General features: G+C 27.6%; 1 protein-coding gene across 1 annotated transcript in view; it reads right to left on the bottom strand.

Annotated features, from left to right (window-relative positions):
• The window catches only part of LOC136080826 (mucin-2-like), a 118,445-nt gene that overhangs the window by 97,817 nt on the left and 896 nt on the right, over positions 1 to 19,732 (bottom strand). The window contains 1 exon segment of the mRNA XM_065798066.1: positions 19,152 to 19,232. Within this exon segment, the coding sequence (XP_065654138.1) occupies positions 19,152 to 19,215 (64 nt within the window). The 5' untranslated portion in view covers positions 19,216 to 19,232.

Genomic DNA, 19,732 nt, shown 5'->3' with positions numbered 1-19,732 from the left:
GAAAAAGCTAAGGATGAACTTATTCATATAAAAACAAAATATGATAATGAAATTTTGATGTTGAAAAAAAAATCTATTGACTTAGAGAATCGCTCGAGACGTAAGACTATGTATCGATGGCATAAAAGAAAACCCTGAGAAAACTGGAGTGATTGTGAGAAGGCTGCGAAAGACATCTTTAAAACAAAGCTAAATATATTAAGTGAAGTAGTTGTGGAAACGAGCGCACCGAGTCGGTGCAGTTAAAGATAATAAAACACCAAGATCAATCGTTTTAAAGCTTTTGAATTATCATGATAAAAATAAAATATTAAGCTCAGTAAATAAACTTAAAGGAACCGGTATCTATATTAATGAAGATTATGCAAAAGAAACGATGTTAGAAAGAAAGAAGCTTTGGGAAGAAGTTAAACAATTACGAAACGAAGGTAAATTTGCAGTTATTAAATTTGATAAAATTTATTGTAGAGATTTTAGAAAGTAAACGCGCGAAGTTTTATTAAGCGAAGCGTTATTTTAATGATTTTAAATAATGACTAACTTAACAATAGATTTTGAAAAATTACACTTTAACGTTTTCAATTCAGCAAATGTGTTACTTAATGATATTTCTGACGCTGATTTGCATTTTGTTAACGAAAACAATTTTAGTTCGTCCTTTTTTGTAATAAAAACTTTTAAAAGTGAACTAAAAACCTTAAAGAGTAATTTTACTGTAATACACATTAACATAAGAAGTATAAATTATTATTATCATCTGAAAGAAAAACTAACAAAGGGGAGGTGGAATTATAACTTATATTAGGAATGATCAAGTTACCAAAATTAGAGATGACCTTTCGATCTCAGATGCAGATAGTGAGGTTTTTACAATTGAAATAACTAGCAACAAATCAAAAAGCATACTGGTCTCCACATGTTACCGGCCACCTGAAGGTGATTTATTTAAATTTTCCAATCATTTAAAACAAATTTTTATAAAAAACAACAATGAGCAAAAAAAAATATTCTGTATTGGAGACATAAACATAGATTGTTTACAATATGATAAACATGCCAATACTAAACTTTTTTTTGACGAAATGCTTCAACATTACATCTTCCCAATTATTAACAAGCCAACTCGAGTAACTAGAATAGACAATATATTAACTAATTCATTGTTTGATACTTTTCTAAGGCAGTAATAATAAAGGCAGATATATCTGATCATTTTCCTATTTTCTTCTCCTTGACGCAAGATTTAAAATCTAATAATAGTTGTAAAATTAAAACTTATAAAAGAAAAATCAACAAATTTGCGATTCAACAATTTAAAGACTCACTGTCGGCACAAGAGTGCGATAAGGTATACCATGAATGCAATTTTGGGCACACTAACTCTGCTTATAATAACTTCGAAAAAATTTTCCTAAAAAGCTATAATATGCACTTCCCAATTAAAGTAAAATTAATAAAAGAAAAACACTTAAACTGTCCTTGGATCACCAAAGGTATTAAAAAATCAAAAAAAAAAAAAAAAAAACTTTATATTAAATACTTAAAAAATAGAAATGAGGCAAACCTAAATGTTTACAAACAGTATAAAAACTTGTTTGAAAAAATTAAAAAAAAATCAAAGAAAAACTATTACTCAAATAAAATAAAAAACACAAATGGTGATATTAAGATAACTTGGGATATCATGAAAGAAATAATTGGGATAAAAACCTGCAAAATAAATAGTTTACCTGCTCAAATTGTCATAGATAATAAAGAGTATGACAATAATAATGCAATTTCAGAAAAATTTAATAGTTTTTTTGTCAACATAGGCCCAAATCTAGCTTAAAAAGTCAATTGTCCAAACAACTCATTTGAAACTTATCTAACTAGTGCCAACAACGAATTAATATTTAAAGAACTAAAAATTGATGAACTCGAAAATGCAATAAACTCTCTTAAAACAAACAAGTCTCCAGGTATAGATGACATTTGCAGTAATATCGTCGTCAATGTCTTTTCGGAGATACGCAAACCTATTTTCGAAATATTTAAATCATTAATTATAACAGGAACTGTACCAGATAAATTAAAAGTAGCTAAAAATGTACCTATTTTTAAAACCGGTGAAACATTTCTAATAAATAATTACAGACCAATCTCAATACTTCCAACCTTTTCTAAAATACTTGAAAGAATAATCTACAATAGATTATATGAATACCTAATTCAAAACAAGTTCTTAAATAAAAAACAATTCGGCTTTCAAGCACAGCACTCAACAGAACATGCAATTTTAGATTTAGTTAATAGCATAAGTGATTCTTTTAATAAAAAGCAATTTGTATTAGGAACTTTTATAGACCTTTCCAAAGCATTTGACACAATTAATCATGATATCTTACTAAAAAAAATGAAAAAATACGGAATAAAAAATACTAGCCTAGATTGGTTTAAAAGTTATCTGTGCAACAGACAACAATGTGTTATTTCGAACGATAATAAATATTCTAATTTACTAAAAATAAAATGCGGAGTTCCCCAAGGTTCCATTCTTGGTCCTCTTTTATTTTTAATTTATATTAACGATCTTCCACAATCACTAAAAAAACTTGATGCAATAATGTTTGCTGATGACACAAATTTATTTTAGTCATCAGCATCAATTGAAAATTTCTTTAAATCTGCAAATGATGACCTTGAGAGTCTAAACATTTGGTTTAAAGTAAATAAATTATCTTTAAATCAAGAAAAAACAAAATACATCTTGTTTCATTCCAACCAGCAAAAAAACAAAATACCAAGCATGCTACCATTACTAAAAATTGATAACATAAACATCGAAAGAACTGAAACTATTAAATTTCTTGGGATTATTATTGACGAAACGATTTCTTGGAAACCCCATATAAAAACATTAAATACAAAAATATCAAAAAGTATCGGCATACTTTACAAAGTCAAAACTATACTTTCCCAGGAGAATCTGAAAGTTCTCTACTTTTCTTATATACAAAGTTATCTAACATATGCTAATATTGCCTGGGGAAGTACAAATAAATCTAAATTAAGTTCTCTATATACACTCTAAAAACACGCATCAAGATTGGTTTATAATAAAAATAAATTCACTCATGCCGATCCTTTACTTAAAAACTTGAATGCTTTAAATACCTATCAAATTAACATCTACCAAAATGTTTTATTTATGCTCAAATATAAGCTCGGACTTGTCCCAACTCATTTTACTAATAACTTTTTTTCAAACCAACGCCAACAGATATATCACACGAGGAACCGGAAAATTTACATTGCCCATAAAAAAAACAAAATTTTCGAGATTTTCAATTGTATACCGTGGCCCCTATTTATACAACAAAACAATACCTCAAAATATAGAACTTACTAAATTGGATAATCTTATTGCCCTGAAGAAAAAACTAAAAGATCTCATAATTAACAAAACCAATTTTATCGATATGTATTAAATATAAAAGAACAATTAATATAATAAAATGTAAAAAGAACAATTTAAGCTATAAAAATAAATAAAAAAGAAATAAAACATAAAATATAAAAAAATAAATAAATAAAAATTGTTAGCAACTACATAGTAAAATATTACTGAACAGTAGACCTCAAAAAATTAATGTGTGTCATTACTCTTTAAATTTTTAGTTTATTTTGTATTTTAAAGGTTCTCGATGAAAAGACTTTTCTTAGTCTTCTGCGAGTTTCCTTAAAACTGCATAGTACTACTAATATATGTTGATATATATTTTCAACAAATAACGTATTTTCAACGACAACGACAAGCAAGTTCCTAGTAGCCCTGTGATGCGACGGATTTGCGTATATTTTTTAAATGCATGGGTTAATAGCCAGCACTTTATATTATAAACCACGGACTTATTATTTTAACTCGCATGAGTTAAAATGTCAAACGCGCATGCGTAAAACAGCATTGTTAACGCTCTTTAGATATTGTAAATATTTGTGGTGGACATTTATATAAACTGGAGACATGTAAATACTATTTGTTTTTGAAATATATAATAATGATTGTTGTAAAAAAAAAAAAAAAAAATATATATATATATATATATAAATATATATATATATATATATATATATATATATATATATATATATATATATATATATATATATATATATATATATTAGGGTACGTCACTTAAAAAAAAAGGAGCAAAGAAACTTCTAGCATCGATATTATAGTGTCAACATATATAATAAATGAAAATTCGAATAAAAAGTTTGAAATTTTTTTTTTTTCCCTACTGGGGAACTATTTTTTTTTGTCATCGTAAAATCGTAAATTATCCGTATATCAGAACGTAAAGTTTTCGAATTTAAAAAAAATCATATCTTAGTGAACATCTGTGAAATTTTCATTTTATTTCTGTATAACACATGAAAAAAACTAGGGAAATGATTGGCATCGAAAAACCAAGATTAAACTAGGGCCGACGAGATGGGAACCTGGGGGGTTACTAGATTTTTTTTTCATTATTTAGAAATTTCTAGCAATATTAAGTAATAATAAAAAAATTAGAAAGAAAACAAATTCTCTACCTGCCAGGGAATTTGTTTATTTTTAAGATGTCAGATATGAGAAAGAAAAAAACAAATGACATTAATACTAACATTAATATTTGTTTGGCATAGTGACGTATTCATGTTAAAACAAATATTTACTGTATAAATAATCAAATTCAAGTGTCTTATTAAAAAATGTTTTTGAGATCTTTTTTAGAGTGCAGCTTAAGCATTAATAGTCTATGAGCCAACCTAGCCCTGACAAATCCATCTCTTCTCTCAAACCCACAAACAGATGCAGATGCATCTGTCACCTCTTTTACCGCTCTTTCGCAAAGATTGTGTGTGTAGGGTAAAGTAGGGTGCTTCAAAAGGTATCTCTAAGAAATTGTCAAGATCTTTTGAAGGTATTCGACATGTAAAACAGGTTCTGATTAATCTTCTTTGCCCGGTTGATCAGTACTTGTATGGTTTAAGCTCCCAGATTGATTGGACCTTCTTCCTTGTCCTGAATCGAGTGTCTCCATACTCCAAACTTTTCCGTATCTCTTTGATGGTTTTAATGGCAAACCTTCTAGATTCTTTATCTGAGCTTGCTATAAGGGAAAGAATCAAAGATTCAGAATGAGCAAAAGAAGCTTCATATTTTATGTTGAGAGTAACAAATTCTTTTATCTCATCCTCCTGTTTTCGTAGCAGTTTTAACAGTGTTACTATGTGTTCCGGGGCCTTAACAATACTGTGTTTCACTTTGATTTTATACCATATGTGAAAAAATACTTGAACTACCCATTTTAAAATTAAGTGAAATCTTCTTAGCACATCATCAGTAAAGCCATAGTTACTCATATGGAGAAAAATAATAGCTTCTCCAGTAGTAAGCCATCTGCTATGGGAAAGATTGTCACACTTAGCCATTTTAAGATTTGGACCCATCTCTCCTGTAGTCAAACATGTAATAAGTTTATAGCAGAGAGCAGAATCTGTTGGCATTGAATTTATAATTTTTTCAGGAATCTGGATTAATGGTTCCAACTGCGCAATAGGTTCAAATGTATCAAGTTTTCCCTACTGTTTACTTTTAAAAGAGCTTTTCCAATTGGTCAAGTGAAACCAACATTTGAATTGGTGGGTCCATCCAGAGTGACAATAATGTGCCTCAAAGGAAGCTCATTGCAATGTAGCATGCAAATAGACCAGAAACACTTTCTACCTAACAATTGTTCAAGATTTGTCAACAAACCTCCATCTTTCCCTGAACCAGTTACAGCGCTTGTTGAATCTCCTCCTATTACTTCGAAGTAAGAGTAATGTGTTCTTCTTTAACAACCCTTTGATGAAATTGTTTTGTTACAGGGTTGTGCTTTAAAACTCTGGTAAAATCCTTTCTGCTATGAGCAAATATACCTTTGATAGGTTATTGTTGAAACTTTTTTTCTTCAGATGTCTTTGTTTTAGTCATTACTGCTTAACTACTGCTGATGTTCTAGACAACTATTTAATTTTTAGCACTTTTCATTACATAAAGTAATTTCACATTTACAAGATATAATGTCAAGCAATTGATCCAATTTGATTTCCCAGGTAGAAACAATTTTTTGGGCTGCTTTTTCTCTAGAAATTTGACTAAACTTATTCCAGGCTAATTCTTTTTTTTGTACCAAAGATATCTTGTTTATTACCACAGGAAACTTAAAAAGAGCATTTGATCTTGTTCACTATTGAAGAGCCAAGTCTGCTAATTGTACACTAAGTTCTCTTACACACATAAGCCTCCTTAAAAATAAAAAAAAGTGAATACAAGTAAATACAAACAATATTTCTGCAATCTTTAAATTTAACTTTTCATTACATACTTGTCAATATCTTTTTCAATGAGCAAACTTTCTTGTATTAAAAGACCCTTTCTCAGGATATCTCTAATAGTAGGCACTTCTGAAGGATTAAGATCATTACTTCCACCCAAATACAGTGAAAATTTTGACTCTTTTTTATCCAAATTGAATCTAGTAATTTTAGGAGCACTCATTCTTTCTATTAATATTAAATAAATACTAGCAATTAACAAAACTGGAAATCAACCAAACCGGAAGTAAAGTACTTTTGTACTGCATACTCTTTGGTGAGGTTTCGGAAATGCACTTTCGGAAGTAATTTATTTCCAGTTTTATTAATGGCTAGTATGAATAAACGAAAACATATGTTTAAATACAAAAATTATTTCAGAATGTGATGTATTGTATCAGCCCTGGCATAATCTCAATTTTTCAACGCCAATCATGTTACCTTTTTTTTATTATTTGTTAGACACAAAAAACATCAAAATCGAACTAAACTCACTGAGATATGACTTTTTTAAATTTGTGATTTCTTAAAATACAAAAAAAAAATTTTTCAAATTTTTTTTTTGTATTTTTATTTATTGTATATATTGGCACTATAATATTGATGCTATTATATATATATTGGCACTATAATATTGAAGTTTTTTTGCTCACATATTTTTAAGTGAGTTGTATATATATATATATATATATATATATATACATATATATATATATATATATATATATATATATATATATATATATATATATATATATATATATATATATATACATATATATATATATATATATATATATATATATATATATATATATATATATATATATATATATATATATATATATATATATAATATATATATATATAATCTTTGAAAGTCATTTTCTTGTTATACGTTAAAATATGGTTGTAATTCAATAAATACGGCTGCGTATAAACTTTTTTTAAAATATATATATATATTTTTAATAATATATAGTTATTTCGATATTTCGCTGATCTATCGTGATCAGCGTCATAATAAATAAAACAGTTACAAAGAAATCGTTATAGTAAAAACAAACCGTTAAAAAGATAACACTAAAAAGCCAAAATATAATACAAAAAATTTTTTCTCAAATAACTGACGTCAGCAGATTTTATTAAAAAATGGGCCCCAGGTTTTAGTTGTCACGTTATCACCGTCATCCCGATTGAGAACCACATCACCATTTCTTAACTCCTGTCGAACCCTAGCTTTGCTTATTTCGAGTGACTCTCTGATTTTCCGAGTTCGATATTCTGGGACTACAGATAATGTTTTGGGGGTGCAACCAATTAAACTTACCATGGCATGTTTTGGAATGTTCAGTTGCACCCGAACTGGACCATTTTTTTTTAAGCTATTTTTCTGGTGTTCAATACATCTTGATATCACCTTATTTTTAGTTTCACCAATGTATATCGAACCGCATGAACATTTTAGCTGGTATACGCCAGTGTTTGTATTTAGTGGTAGTTTAGTTTTATTGTTGCAAAAAATATTTCTTAAATTGGGAGTTGATGTGAAAATAACCTTTATGTTTTGTTTTCGAAATTCTTTACGAAGTTTTGGACCATCAATTGCTATCCAAGGTAGTTTTATAAAGGGTTGGGTATCTAATGGTTGACATGTGGTGTTTTTTGAACCGTTTTTTAAATAGCCTATAGTAATATTATTTAGAATGTTCTTGTCGTGGCCATTTTTAACAAATATGTCTATTAGAAAATAAATTTCTTTTTGAAGGTGTTTTTGAGAGCAAATTCTTTTTGCACGACATAAAAATCCTTTGAAAACGCCAATAATAATGTTAGGATTAATGTTTGAGTTAGGTTTAAGTTGAACATTTGTAATAGCCTCCTTTCAATGTATTTGAAATTCATAAGCTCCAGAGCCTGTGTTTGTAATATTAATATCTAGGAAATTGAGTTGCTTGAGATTGTTTTCAAGTTCCACTGTGTATTTTATGGCAGGATGTTGTTCATTAAGGATGTTCAGGAACATTTGTTGTTGTTTTATTGAAGCAAAGCGAGCGTGACAATCATCTAAATATCTCTTGTAAGTTTTTGGTTCGGATGTATAAACTATTGCTATGTTAAGGGCCTTTCTTTCTATATTTTGTAAAAACGCTTCCGCCATAACAGCTATTAAAGATAAACCTATAGGACCTGAATTAGGTATTACTCGGATATTGTCTTCATATAAAAAATAGCATATGCTTAATGAAAGTTCAATTAATTGGTGAATGTCTGCAAGAGTAAGTTTAGTTCGAGTTTTTAAGTCATCAATGTCAGCGTTCAATATATCAATAATACCCGGAATTGCTTCGTCAATGGGTATGGATGGATATAAATTGAATATATAAAATGAAACTTGAACTTCGTTAGGATCTATTATCCATTGCTTAGCTTCATTTACAAAACTATTAGAATTCATAAGTCTATTTTTATTTTTGTTCCGAGTCGGTTGAATAATTTTAACAAGATAATCAGATATTCCATAAGGTGGTGTGTTAATTGTTGATACAACGGGGCGCATTGGGTAATCTTTTTCTGGTTTGTGAGCTTTAATCATTCCGTAAATCCTTGGTGGGTTACAATCTGATGGATACATTTTAAAGTATGTATTTGTGTCTAGCTTACCTTCTTTTCTTAATTTGCACAATTGTCTTTGAAATTTAGTAGTCAATGTGGATGTTTTAAAAAAAATTTTTTGTATTATATTTTGGCTTTTTAGTGTTATCTTTTTAACGGTTTGTTTTTACTATAACGATTTCTTTGTAACTATTTTATTTATTATGACGCTGATCACGATTGATCAGCGAAATATCGAAATAATTATATATTATTAAAAATATATATATATATATATTTTAAAAAAAGTTTATGCGCAGCCGTATTTATTGAATTCTAACCATATATATATATATATATATATATATATATATATATATATATATATATATATATATATATATATATATATATATATATATATATATATATATATATATATATATATATATATATATATATATATATATATACAGCTATGCTCAAATGTATGGAGCACCCCTATATTTTATTTAAAATTCAAAAGTAATGAACAAATAGTAAATGTGAATGTGTTTATTTGATACAAATTATTTCAATTCAACAATATTATTTAATATAATTAATATTTTGTAGCACCTCCCTTTGCCTTGATCACCGCACGTAGTCTTTTGGGCATGCTGTCCACAAGATCCTTACATACATTCGCTGGTATTTTTTCCCATTCATCCAGAATTTTCGCTTTAAATTCTTCTTTGGATTTACATCTGTAAATTGACAACTTCCTCTTCAAAATAGACCACAAATTTTCTATGGGTGACAAATCTGGAGACTGGGGGGACCACGTAATGAGGGGAACTTCATTTGTTGAAAACCAGTCCAAACTTTTTTTTGCCTTGTGGCAAGGAGCGTTATCTTGTTGAAAATAATATTGAGGGACATCTTCGTCAAATAATTTCAATATTGATGGCTCCAAAACTTCATTTAGCATGGTAATGTAGCGCTCTGCATTCATCCTACCCTCACATAAAAATATTTCACCTACGCCACTGGAGGCCATGCAACCCCAGATCATTGTGCCACCACCGCCAAATTTGACTGTAGGGATGATACATTCCGGCTCAAATGCTTCGCCTGGTCGTCGTCTTACAAAGGTGCCTCCAGGTTGCCCGAAAATCTAGGTCAAAAAAGTAAAGGAATACAAATTTGATATTATAAATTTCAACATGTAAAATTTCAGGTACTTAAAGGAATAATTTCGAAATGATATTTTTATTTTATTTTTTGGTTACACCGTAAGTCATAATGATGCCTTACCTCTATATTTGATTCGTCTGACCAAATAATTTTGGCCCAATCTTCTGATGACCAATTTTGGTGCTGTTTAGCCCATTCTAAACGAAGTTTCTTATGGTGCTCAGTCAGCAATGGTTTTCGGCGAGCCCTTCTTCCATGTAAATTACCTTCTTTTAAGTATCTTCTAACACTTGGAGCAGAAATTTGAATTTTTCTGTGCTCCCACAGATCGCTAACCAAGTCTTTAGAAGATTTGGTCCGATTTCGAAGTGAAATCCTGTTGAGGAAACGATGGTTTCTAGGAGAAAGTATACGTTTTCTTCCCGTTTTTGGTCTATTTTCGTATGAACCAGTTTCACTAAATCTATTTATAGCATTTTGCACTGCTTTCCTTGAGCATTTCATAATTTTTGAAATTTCCACTTGGGAATGTCCTTGTTTATGGAGTATCACAATTTGGCTTCTTTCACTCACAGAAAGTTCGCGTGTTTTACTCATAATGAAAATAAATAAAGAACGATAAAAAAAATCACTACTTTTAAACAATAGATAATGAGCGGCTGACAATAGTTACGTTTAAGATAAGAATGAAATGAATATCTTAATTCGACAGAATTTATACTAAGTGAGTATGTAGACAAGTTAAGACAAGTCTAATCATGCCCAGACAAGCAAATTTAACATGCATTAAATGATTTACTAATGCTTAAACGTAAAAAACAAATAAAATACCATTTAAAAAAAAATTCATCATGTATATCTCATTTTTTAAACACAAATATATTTAAACAAATAGGTGCTCCATACATTTGAGCATAGCTGTATATATATATATATATATATATATATATATATATATATATATATATATATATATATATATATATGCATATATATATATATATACATGTATATATATATATATACATATATATATATATATATATATATATATATATATATATATATATATATATATATATATATATATATATATATATATATATATATATATATATATATATATATATATATATATATATATATGGTTATATGTATATATATATATGTATATAGTATATATGTGTATGTATGTATATATACATATATATACATATACATAAATAAATATATACATATAAGTATATATAAGTTCAGTTAATTACAGATATCTTGAACCTCCAGGGGACCAAGGAAAACGGTTCGACTAAACGAATGTTTGACTTGAGCGATGTATAACTGCCTCCAAGGTTTGTGTTATGTGTGTGTATATGCGTTGATGTATGATGTTGATGTATATGTATCTTTATCCAAAAAGGTTAATATCTTGGTGGATAATGAAGTAAATTGGGCACGGGTCAGTAATGAGTTGTTTTTTTCCCACTATTGACCACTTAATGTTCACATTCGCTTGTGAACAATGTGAAATACAATATTACTTGTACAAATGTACCTAAAAAGATATTGTTATTTAGATGCAGTTACCCGATGTTCCTAAATAAAAAGACACAATGCATTAAAATATAACTTAGACTGTTTAAAGTTTGCACCATATTGATTGGATAGTGGAAAACGTGCATCAAATTAAAATTAGTCTGATGACAGAAGGCGATAAAAATATATATAATTTTGATATTGATGATGAAGATAACGATATCATGATTTTATCAAGATCGTGTTGAAAATAGTTTTAATTTTGTGTGAGTTTTTGTTTTAAAAATTTATAAATTAATTTTTTGGTTTTATTTGCTTTCAATAATTGCTTTTCAATATCGATAATTTAGTTACCTGCGTTAAAAAAATGGTACAGAGCAGATTATTTGTAATACTATAACAACAGTTAGTATTATAATATAAAACAAACAATACTAATATTAATAATAAGTGAAAGCTGTAACAATTGAGAACAAGATGTGCAATAGGATAAGATATTGTACTACTTGAATTTGAATTTGAATATTTTTAATGTTATTTGTAACTTATATTATAATTTTGCTAATTTTTTTTTTTTTTTTTTTTTTTTTTTTTTAGATTTATTTATTTTTTTAGATTTATTTATTATTTATTGTTTTTAACGATTTTCATGTGAGTGTGTATTGTCTATAATTGTTTAATGTGTTGATTTTAATTAGTTTATTCTTGTTAAAACTACTGTAACCAACAACAAAAAATAAAGTTTTTAAATTAAATCAAATTATTACAGCTATTATAAGTTTATGAAGAATTATTGTTTCTTTTCTTACTCACAACAACACAATATTGAACAAAAAGTTGATGTTTTTTCGAATTAAAAGAGTCAGGGCGCAAAAAGTTGTTTTTTTAAGGTTTATAAACTCGTATATAAGTTGATTGAATCAACGCTAAATCAGCGTTAATCTAACGTTGATTTTTGGTTTGTTTTCAACGTTGATTAAACGTTTGGTTTTAACGTTAATTTGCGTTTTTATTTTAACCAAAAACCATTTTTCAACCATAACTTTTAATGGTTTTTCAAAGTTTTTTCGACGTTGATTACACTTGCTAAGTGCATATAACACATGTGTTTTTATATATTGTTTATATATAAGCGCTACTTTATTTCTATACAATAAAGTTGCGCTTATTTAGAGAACCTGCTTGAAAAGTGTTGATTAATTACAATCGGTTTAAAAGTTTATAAAATGGCTTGTTTTTCAATTACATGAATAAATTTGATAGATCAGTGGTGTAATGCGCTGTCATCGGTGCCCTTTTGTGAGGGTTCAAAACTGCCCGTTAACAAAATATATATATATTTTTTTAAATTTGGCCATATATATTTATTGCAAAAAAATAAATATAGCAAAAAAGACTTGCAGTTGTTTAAATAAAATTTTAAGTTTTTCTAGCTAAGGGTTTTCCTTTTTTCTTTTTTTTTTTACCTCCACAGCTGCACCTTCTGGAGTAGTAGGACTGCTTATTAAATTTTTTCTTTATTAAGTTTCAAACCATAGCTTTTTTTCACACCATTTACATCTCATTAGGACTAATTACCTGAACACATTAATAACATCTTAATCATTACACATACGCAACAAATTTTTGCCAGTGTTTGGATGTTTTTAAAATTCTTAGCTTTTTTAAAAATCCTTACGTTTATTATAGTGTATAATATCTTTACATATGTTATATATATAATATCTACAAAATTTCAAAAGTTTTTTATTTTTTATTTTAAAAAATCAATAAAGATTTGAAAAACATAAAAAACGTTGCCAGTGGTTGGATTCGAACCAGAGTTTTTTTGTTCAGAAGCTCTGCGAGCTAACCACATGACCATGCTGAAATGTCTACTAACGAATATTTTAAAAGTATATAATAAGTAAAAGACGTATGTTTTAAAGTGGTATGTTTTAAAATTACATAACTTGAAGTTTAAGTAAGTTGCATAATTGCATACACTTTTGTTCACGTTTTTTTATAAAAAAAGTGCTGCAACTTTTTCTCACCAGTACCTCAATGGCAATGGTTGCCTAGGGTTCCGTGTCAAACTTGCTCGAATGAGAATTACTATTAAGTAGCTTCATATATAGTATGATATATGTCTACGCGCTTTATACAGCCCTCGTAATTAGGGTCGGCATTCGGCAATGCCAACCTAACTGCAAACATGAAAGTGTTTAAGGTTGGCAAATATTGCTAACCCAGTTTCTATGTTTTATTGTAACTTTTTTGTTTCAAATATTTTTTGCCACCTGATGCCGAACTCTTACAGTTTGAGGTCGGTAATTTATTGCCGACCTCATTTTTCCTAATTCCGAGGGTTGATATATATATATATATATATATATATATATATATATATATATATATATATATATATATATATATATATATATATATATATATATATATATATATATATATAAATATATATATATATATATATATATATATATATATATATATATATATATATATATATATATATATATATATATATATATATATGTATGTATGTATGTATGTATGTATGTATGTATGTATGTATGTATGTATGTATTAAGGAAGTATTTAGTTGATCTAAACAATAATACTAAATCACTGACAAAGTCGATATTTTTACTGAAGAGAAAAATTTTGACAAATTAAAAACATGCATACTCAGTATTCTTGTTTTTAGTAACTTCTTTCAGCATTTTTTTAGTTAGAACATTGCTTTTATTGTTCAACCACTACACCACTTCCGCATTAAAATGAAATAAAAATGACCGCAAAGACACAACTTCACCGTATAAATAGTAACTGGGTTAAGTAAACAGTAAATGAGTAAAGTAAATGGCTAGTAAATCTTTAGCAATTTTTTCAATAACAAATTCTTTAACTTTAGCCAAATATCACCTATGCAACACTTAGTTGTTTAGTTGACACCAAATTAGTTGTATAGTTGATACCAAATTAGACATTGAACTATAATTTGCATTCTAGTATAATTTCTATAAATTTTTTAATTTAAAATTAAAGCCAAATCTAAGTCACACCCAACAAGGTTGCAAGCAACCTCTATTAAGTTGGTAGTTACTATGAAAAAAAAAATTTGTTGAGCAAGGAAACAGTTAACAGAAGACTTGGAAAGTTGTAGGTTGTATGAGTAAGGAAAATATGAAGATGGGAGAAAGTTCCAAAAGGTCGAAGAGCGGGGTAAAAAAACTGGACAAATAAAAGTTTTTAAAGCATGCAGGGACAAATACAGTAAAAGAATGAGACTTTGCTGAATGACGAAAAAAAAAGAATGAGTTTTAGTTGATGGAACTAGAGATAATAACTTCTAGAGATAATAACTTCTTCAGCGACCATGATAGTATTTGTAGAAAAGAGATTGTATATATGGTTACCATGAAAGGTTAGCATTAAATGATAATCCAAGAGGACTTTGTAAGAGTGTTGCCATTCATTATTGTAAAAAATGTTGACCGTAATGCAATTGCATTTTGCATATTTTCGACAAATGAAAGCTCAGCGGAGAAAAATATTAACAACTTGGGAGAAAAGTGATAAAATACATAAAGCTCCTTCTCTTCCAAAAGACTAGTTTCCACATTTCTTTAATGTCTCATGAAAAATATTGAAGAACCTTGTTGTGAAAGTATTTAGGGAGGCTTCAGAAAAACTGGATTATACCCACTTGATCGAAAACAGGTGCTAGATAGACTTTCTAAGAGAACATTTACAAAGAAAGATGTCATTGTAGAAATAGGTTCTCATGTCAGTGATTCTTTCATAGAACTTTTAGTTGAAGCCAGAGGTGATAATCGTACACCCGCCAAATAAAAAGCGACATAAAGTTTCCGTTGTCCCAGGAAAATGTGTATCATCAATTTATATGGTTAATATGCAAACAGCTATAAATACAAATAAGACAAAGAAAAAAATGGCTGTTGTAAAAAAACCATGTTTTCCACTCTTGAACAGCAAATTATTACTGATAATCTATTGAATAACTCTAGCACTAATAGTTTGATGATTGATGCATAGTATTTTGAGTTTTAAATATTAATATGGTTTTTCTGTGAGTTATATCTTAAATAAATTTGTAAGTTAGCTTCAAGCTGTTGTTTTTAATATTTTTTTGCCTTAAAAATATTTCACCTAATATCCATGTGTCTGAGAATATGTAAAGTATGAAACGATTAATCAATAATTATAACTTGCTTTTAGGTGGCCAAAGTCACCACCACTATAGGGGTGACTTTGACTTATCTTTAAAATTAAAAAAAGGGTTAAAGATATAATTCTTTTTATTTTTATTTTAATTATTTATTTCTTTAGCATCATGCACACCTAATGCAATTTATACCAACATATTAATCATTTATTATTAAATTTTGAAAAAAAAAAGGTTTTAAATTTGACCAAAGTCACCTCATTTTACGGTAATCAATAAGTTAAAGTACTGATACTTAAAGAGAAAATGAAGATAGAAATTTTAGCAAAGTAAAATGACACTTGGATGAATGTCTTAGAGATTGTTTTTAATAAATAGCTCTAAAATTCACTTTAATACTGAATTTCTATTTAATATTCTGAGTTGATAGCATTTTTAAGAAAAATATGGTTCTGTCGATTATTAAATAATTTAATTAGTTTATAAAAATAAATGTTTTTAATAAGCAGGGGCTTAGTGCTCCCAATTTTTAAAAAAGGTGATTGAAACAATCAAATAGCATTAATCAGATATATAAAATCTATGTTTTAATTTTATAAACATTACAGAGATGTACTTTAAATTGAAAACAAAAGTTATTTATTTTTAGAAGTAGTTTAAAATTTTCTTTAATATAGTTTTGATAATTGAGCTTAATGCTGCCTTTATTGAGCAGAATGGTTTAGACATAAAAAAATCCTATGCAACTAGTTGGACAATGGCAAATACAATTCTGTCATATGTCTGCCAACCAGGCATCCAAGCATTGTAACATGTACTTTCCAGCACTAGAGCTCACAATGCACCTGCCTCAACATCACTACTACATGTATCACTGTCAACATCATTGTCAACTGCAGCATCATCAACAGAATTATCCCCGTTATCTTAAGCTCCTGCAGAAAGACCATAAACACCATTTTCTACTTCATTCTCAAGAGATTCTTTTATTAGAGATTTTTTTCTCAAAGAACTTCAGTTTTAAATTTTCGCAAACTTCTGGACATGGTAAGTCAACTAGAATCAGGTTTTGCTACGGAGAAAGCCTAGCAGGTGATGAAAATTTGCAGTTAAGTTCATGTCATTTACAACTGTATTCAAAATATTAGGATTTGCTAACTTCAAGTCTTCAAGTATTATATATAAATAAATATCAATATTTTTCATGTTTTAACTCTATAAAAATATGAATTACATTTACAAAATCTTATAAATAGATATTTTAAGATTTATAAACATTAAAACAAGTTTGTAACACAAATCTAGTCTCACTGAAACTAAATTGTTACATAACCATTTAGAATAAAATACATATAGTCTTTTTGCCACATAAAATCAAATATATCATTTAACTTGTAAAAATCATTATTAAAAACCCAACCCACATCCGCTGATGTGCGCTGGGTCCAAATTTATTTTGATAATACACATATTAAACAATGTATTTCAAGTCTCAAATTACTGGACCACCTTGGACCAAAAAAGTATTCGACTATATAAGTGAAAAAAGTACGTCAAATTGGCAGTCTTTTAAAATCATTTTATTTGACATAACTTAGGCGCAAAATAGTGTTGCAATAGCTCATTTGAAAGATAATACTTAATAATATTAAAACATGAAATAAGAAGAGAGGTTTTAAAAATAACAACTGTTTATTGGTTATTAGTAACACAAAAAGTACTATCAAATTAAAAAAAAAAAGTTTTTTATTCCATTGTTTAGAAGTATACGACATGATATTTATACAAAAATATATATATTTTATAAATGCTGAATGTTTAAGTTATAAAATGGTATATAATAATGTAATTTTTGAGAATGTATTTTTCTACTTTTGTCCACCATCTGGCCCACAGTGCATAAGTATAAACTTATAAATGTTTGGAGTTTGCTCCATGTTTGAAACACCAAAAAATGCTGAATACACCACTGCAGGAATCAGTGAAGAAAATTAACAAACTGCCTAGCAAACATTGTTTTAGTGGATTTGCAGTGGACTTATATAGGCATTTTTTAGCCGTTTATTGGAGACTTGCTCATCCGTTACTTAGTGGACCATTAGTGACAGCCGCTTTAAATTGAAAGCTTTTCAATTACTTTCCGATATGTTAATAGCGGCTAGTTATTGGCTTGCCTTTTTTGGGGGCTGCCACTAATGGTTCACTAAGTAACCGATGAGCAAAACCACAGCCGTCCGCTCAAAATGTCCATATAGGTCCATCTGAAATTCCGCAATAAAATGTTTGCTGGGTGATTTTTTTACGAAACTAAAACTTTGATTTATATTTGTGCTCAGGGCCGGATTTACACCATTGGGGGTCCTAGGCTAAATAAACTTTGAGGGCCCTCAAAAATATTTTGAATGAAAAAATATTATATAGTATATATAGCATTAAACTGTTTATCGTTTGTTTTTCTGCAATCAATTTTTTAGTTTAGCGCTACGGCTTTTATATAGATTTGTTCTAGAATTCCTTTGTACAAAATAAATCTCTCAGGGATTAAGTGTTGCAATTGTAAATGATTCTAATAGAACTTTACAAAATATTACTAATTGTCAAGAGGGATTATTATTGTTGCAATTATTACAATTATTTAAGTATTATTTTTTAATAACTCCTTAATGACCCTAGCACACATTAAATAGGACCCTTTTTAGAGCTTCAAAAGTTGTGAGGCCCTAGGCTGCAGCTTCGTTAGCCTATAGGTAAATTTGGCCCTGTTTGTGATACTACGTGTCTTTTACAGCGCACAAAATTTTATTGCGTAGTACGGAAGTTATAAAGTTGCATATTATTCCAACTATCCAGCTATCGGAAGTATTTCAAGAAACACAAACTAATGATTGTAGAAAGTACCAAATAATCATGCAAGGAAATAGTTAAAAATAGTATTTTTTTTTTTAAATATTAAGTGTTGTTTCTTAACTTGTAATAGTTTTCATCGGTGTTAAACCAAATGCAGCTTACTAACAGTTGTCCAAAAGATAAAATAACATAATGGTATTTAAAAACCCAATAGACTACCCTAGTTAACATTCAGGTCTGAGCACATCGCTCAGATCTTTTTATTTTAAAAATTTATAAAGTTCACATGTTTTAAAACTAAATTAGCATTAACTACTACAAAGCTATCAGACGTTTTTTTTAACATAGTAAAATATATTTTTTCTGAATGATGATATTAGTAAATTATTCTTACACATTTACAACTTGGAAGAAAAAAACTAACCTGAAACGCCATTTTGATAATTACTTACAAATAAAACACATAATATCCATATTTTCCATAACATTTTTATGTTGCATATATCTAAAACAATAAAGAGTGCTAATCAATGCTGAAAATATAAAATTGAAAATATAATATTGAAAATATAATATTGAAAATATAATATTGAAAATATAATATTGAAAATATAATATTGAAAATATAATATTGAAAATATAATATTGAAAATATAATATTGAAAATATAATATTGAAAATATAATATTGAAAATATAATATTGAAAATATAATATTGAAAATATAATATTGAAAATATAATATTGAAAATATAATATTGAAAATATAATATTGAAAATATAATATTGAAAATATAATATTGAAAATATAATATTGAAAATATAATATTGAAAATATAATATTGAAAATATAATATTGAAAATATAATATTGAAAATATAATATTGAAAATATAATATTGAAAATATAATATTGAAAATATAATATTGAAAATATAATATTGAAAATATAATATTGAAAATATAATATTGAAAATATAATATTGAAAATATAATATTGAAAATAT

Source organism: Hydra vulgaris, chromosome 05, assembly GCF_038396675.1.
Source record: "Hydra vulgaris chromosome 05, alternate assembly HydraT2T_AEP".
Classification (NCBI taxonomy): Eukaryota; Metazoa; Cnidaria; class Hydrozoa; order Anthoathecata; family Hydridae; genus Hydra; species Hydra vulgaris.
This window is presented reverse-complemented; position numbering and strand designations above follow the sequence as displayed.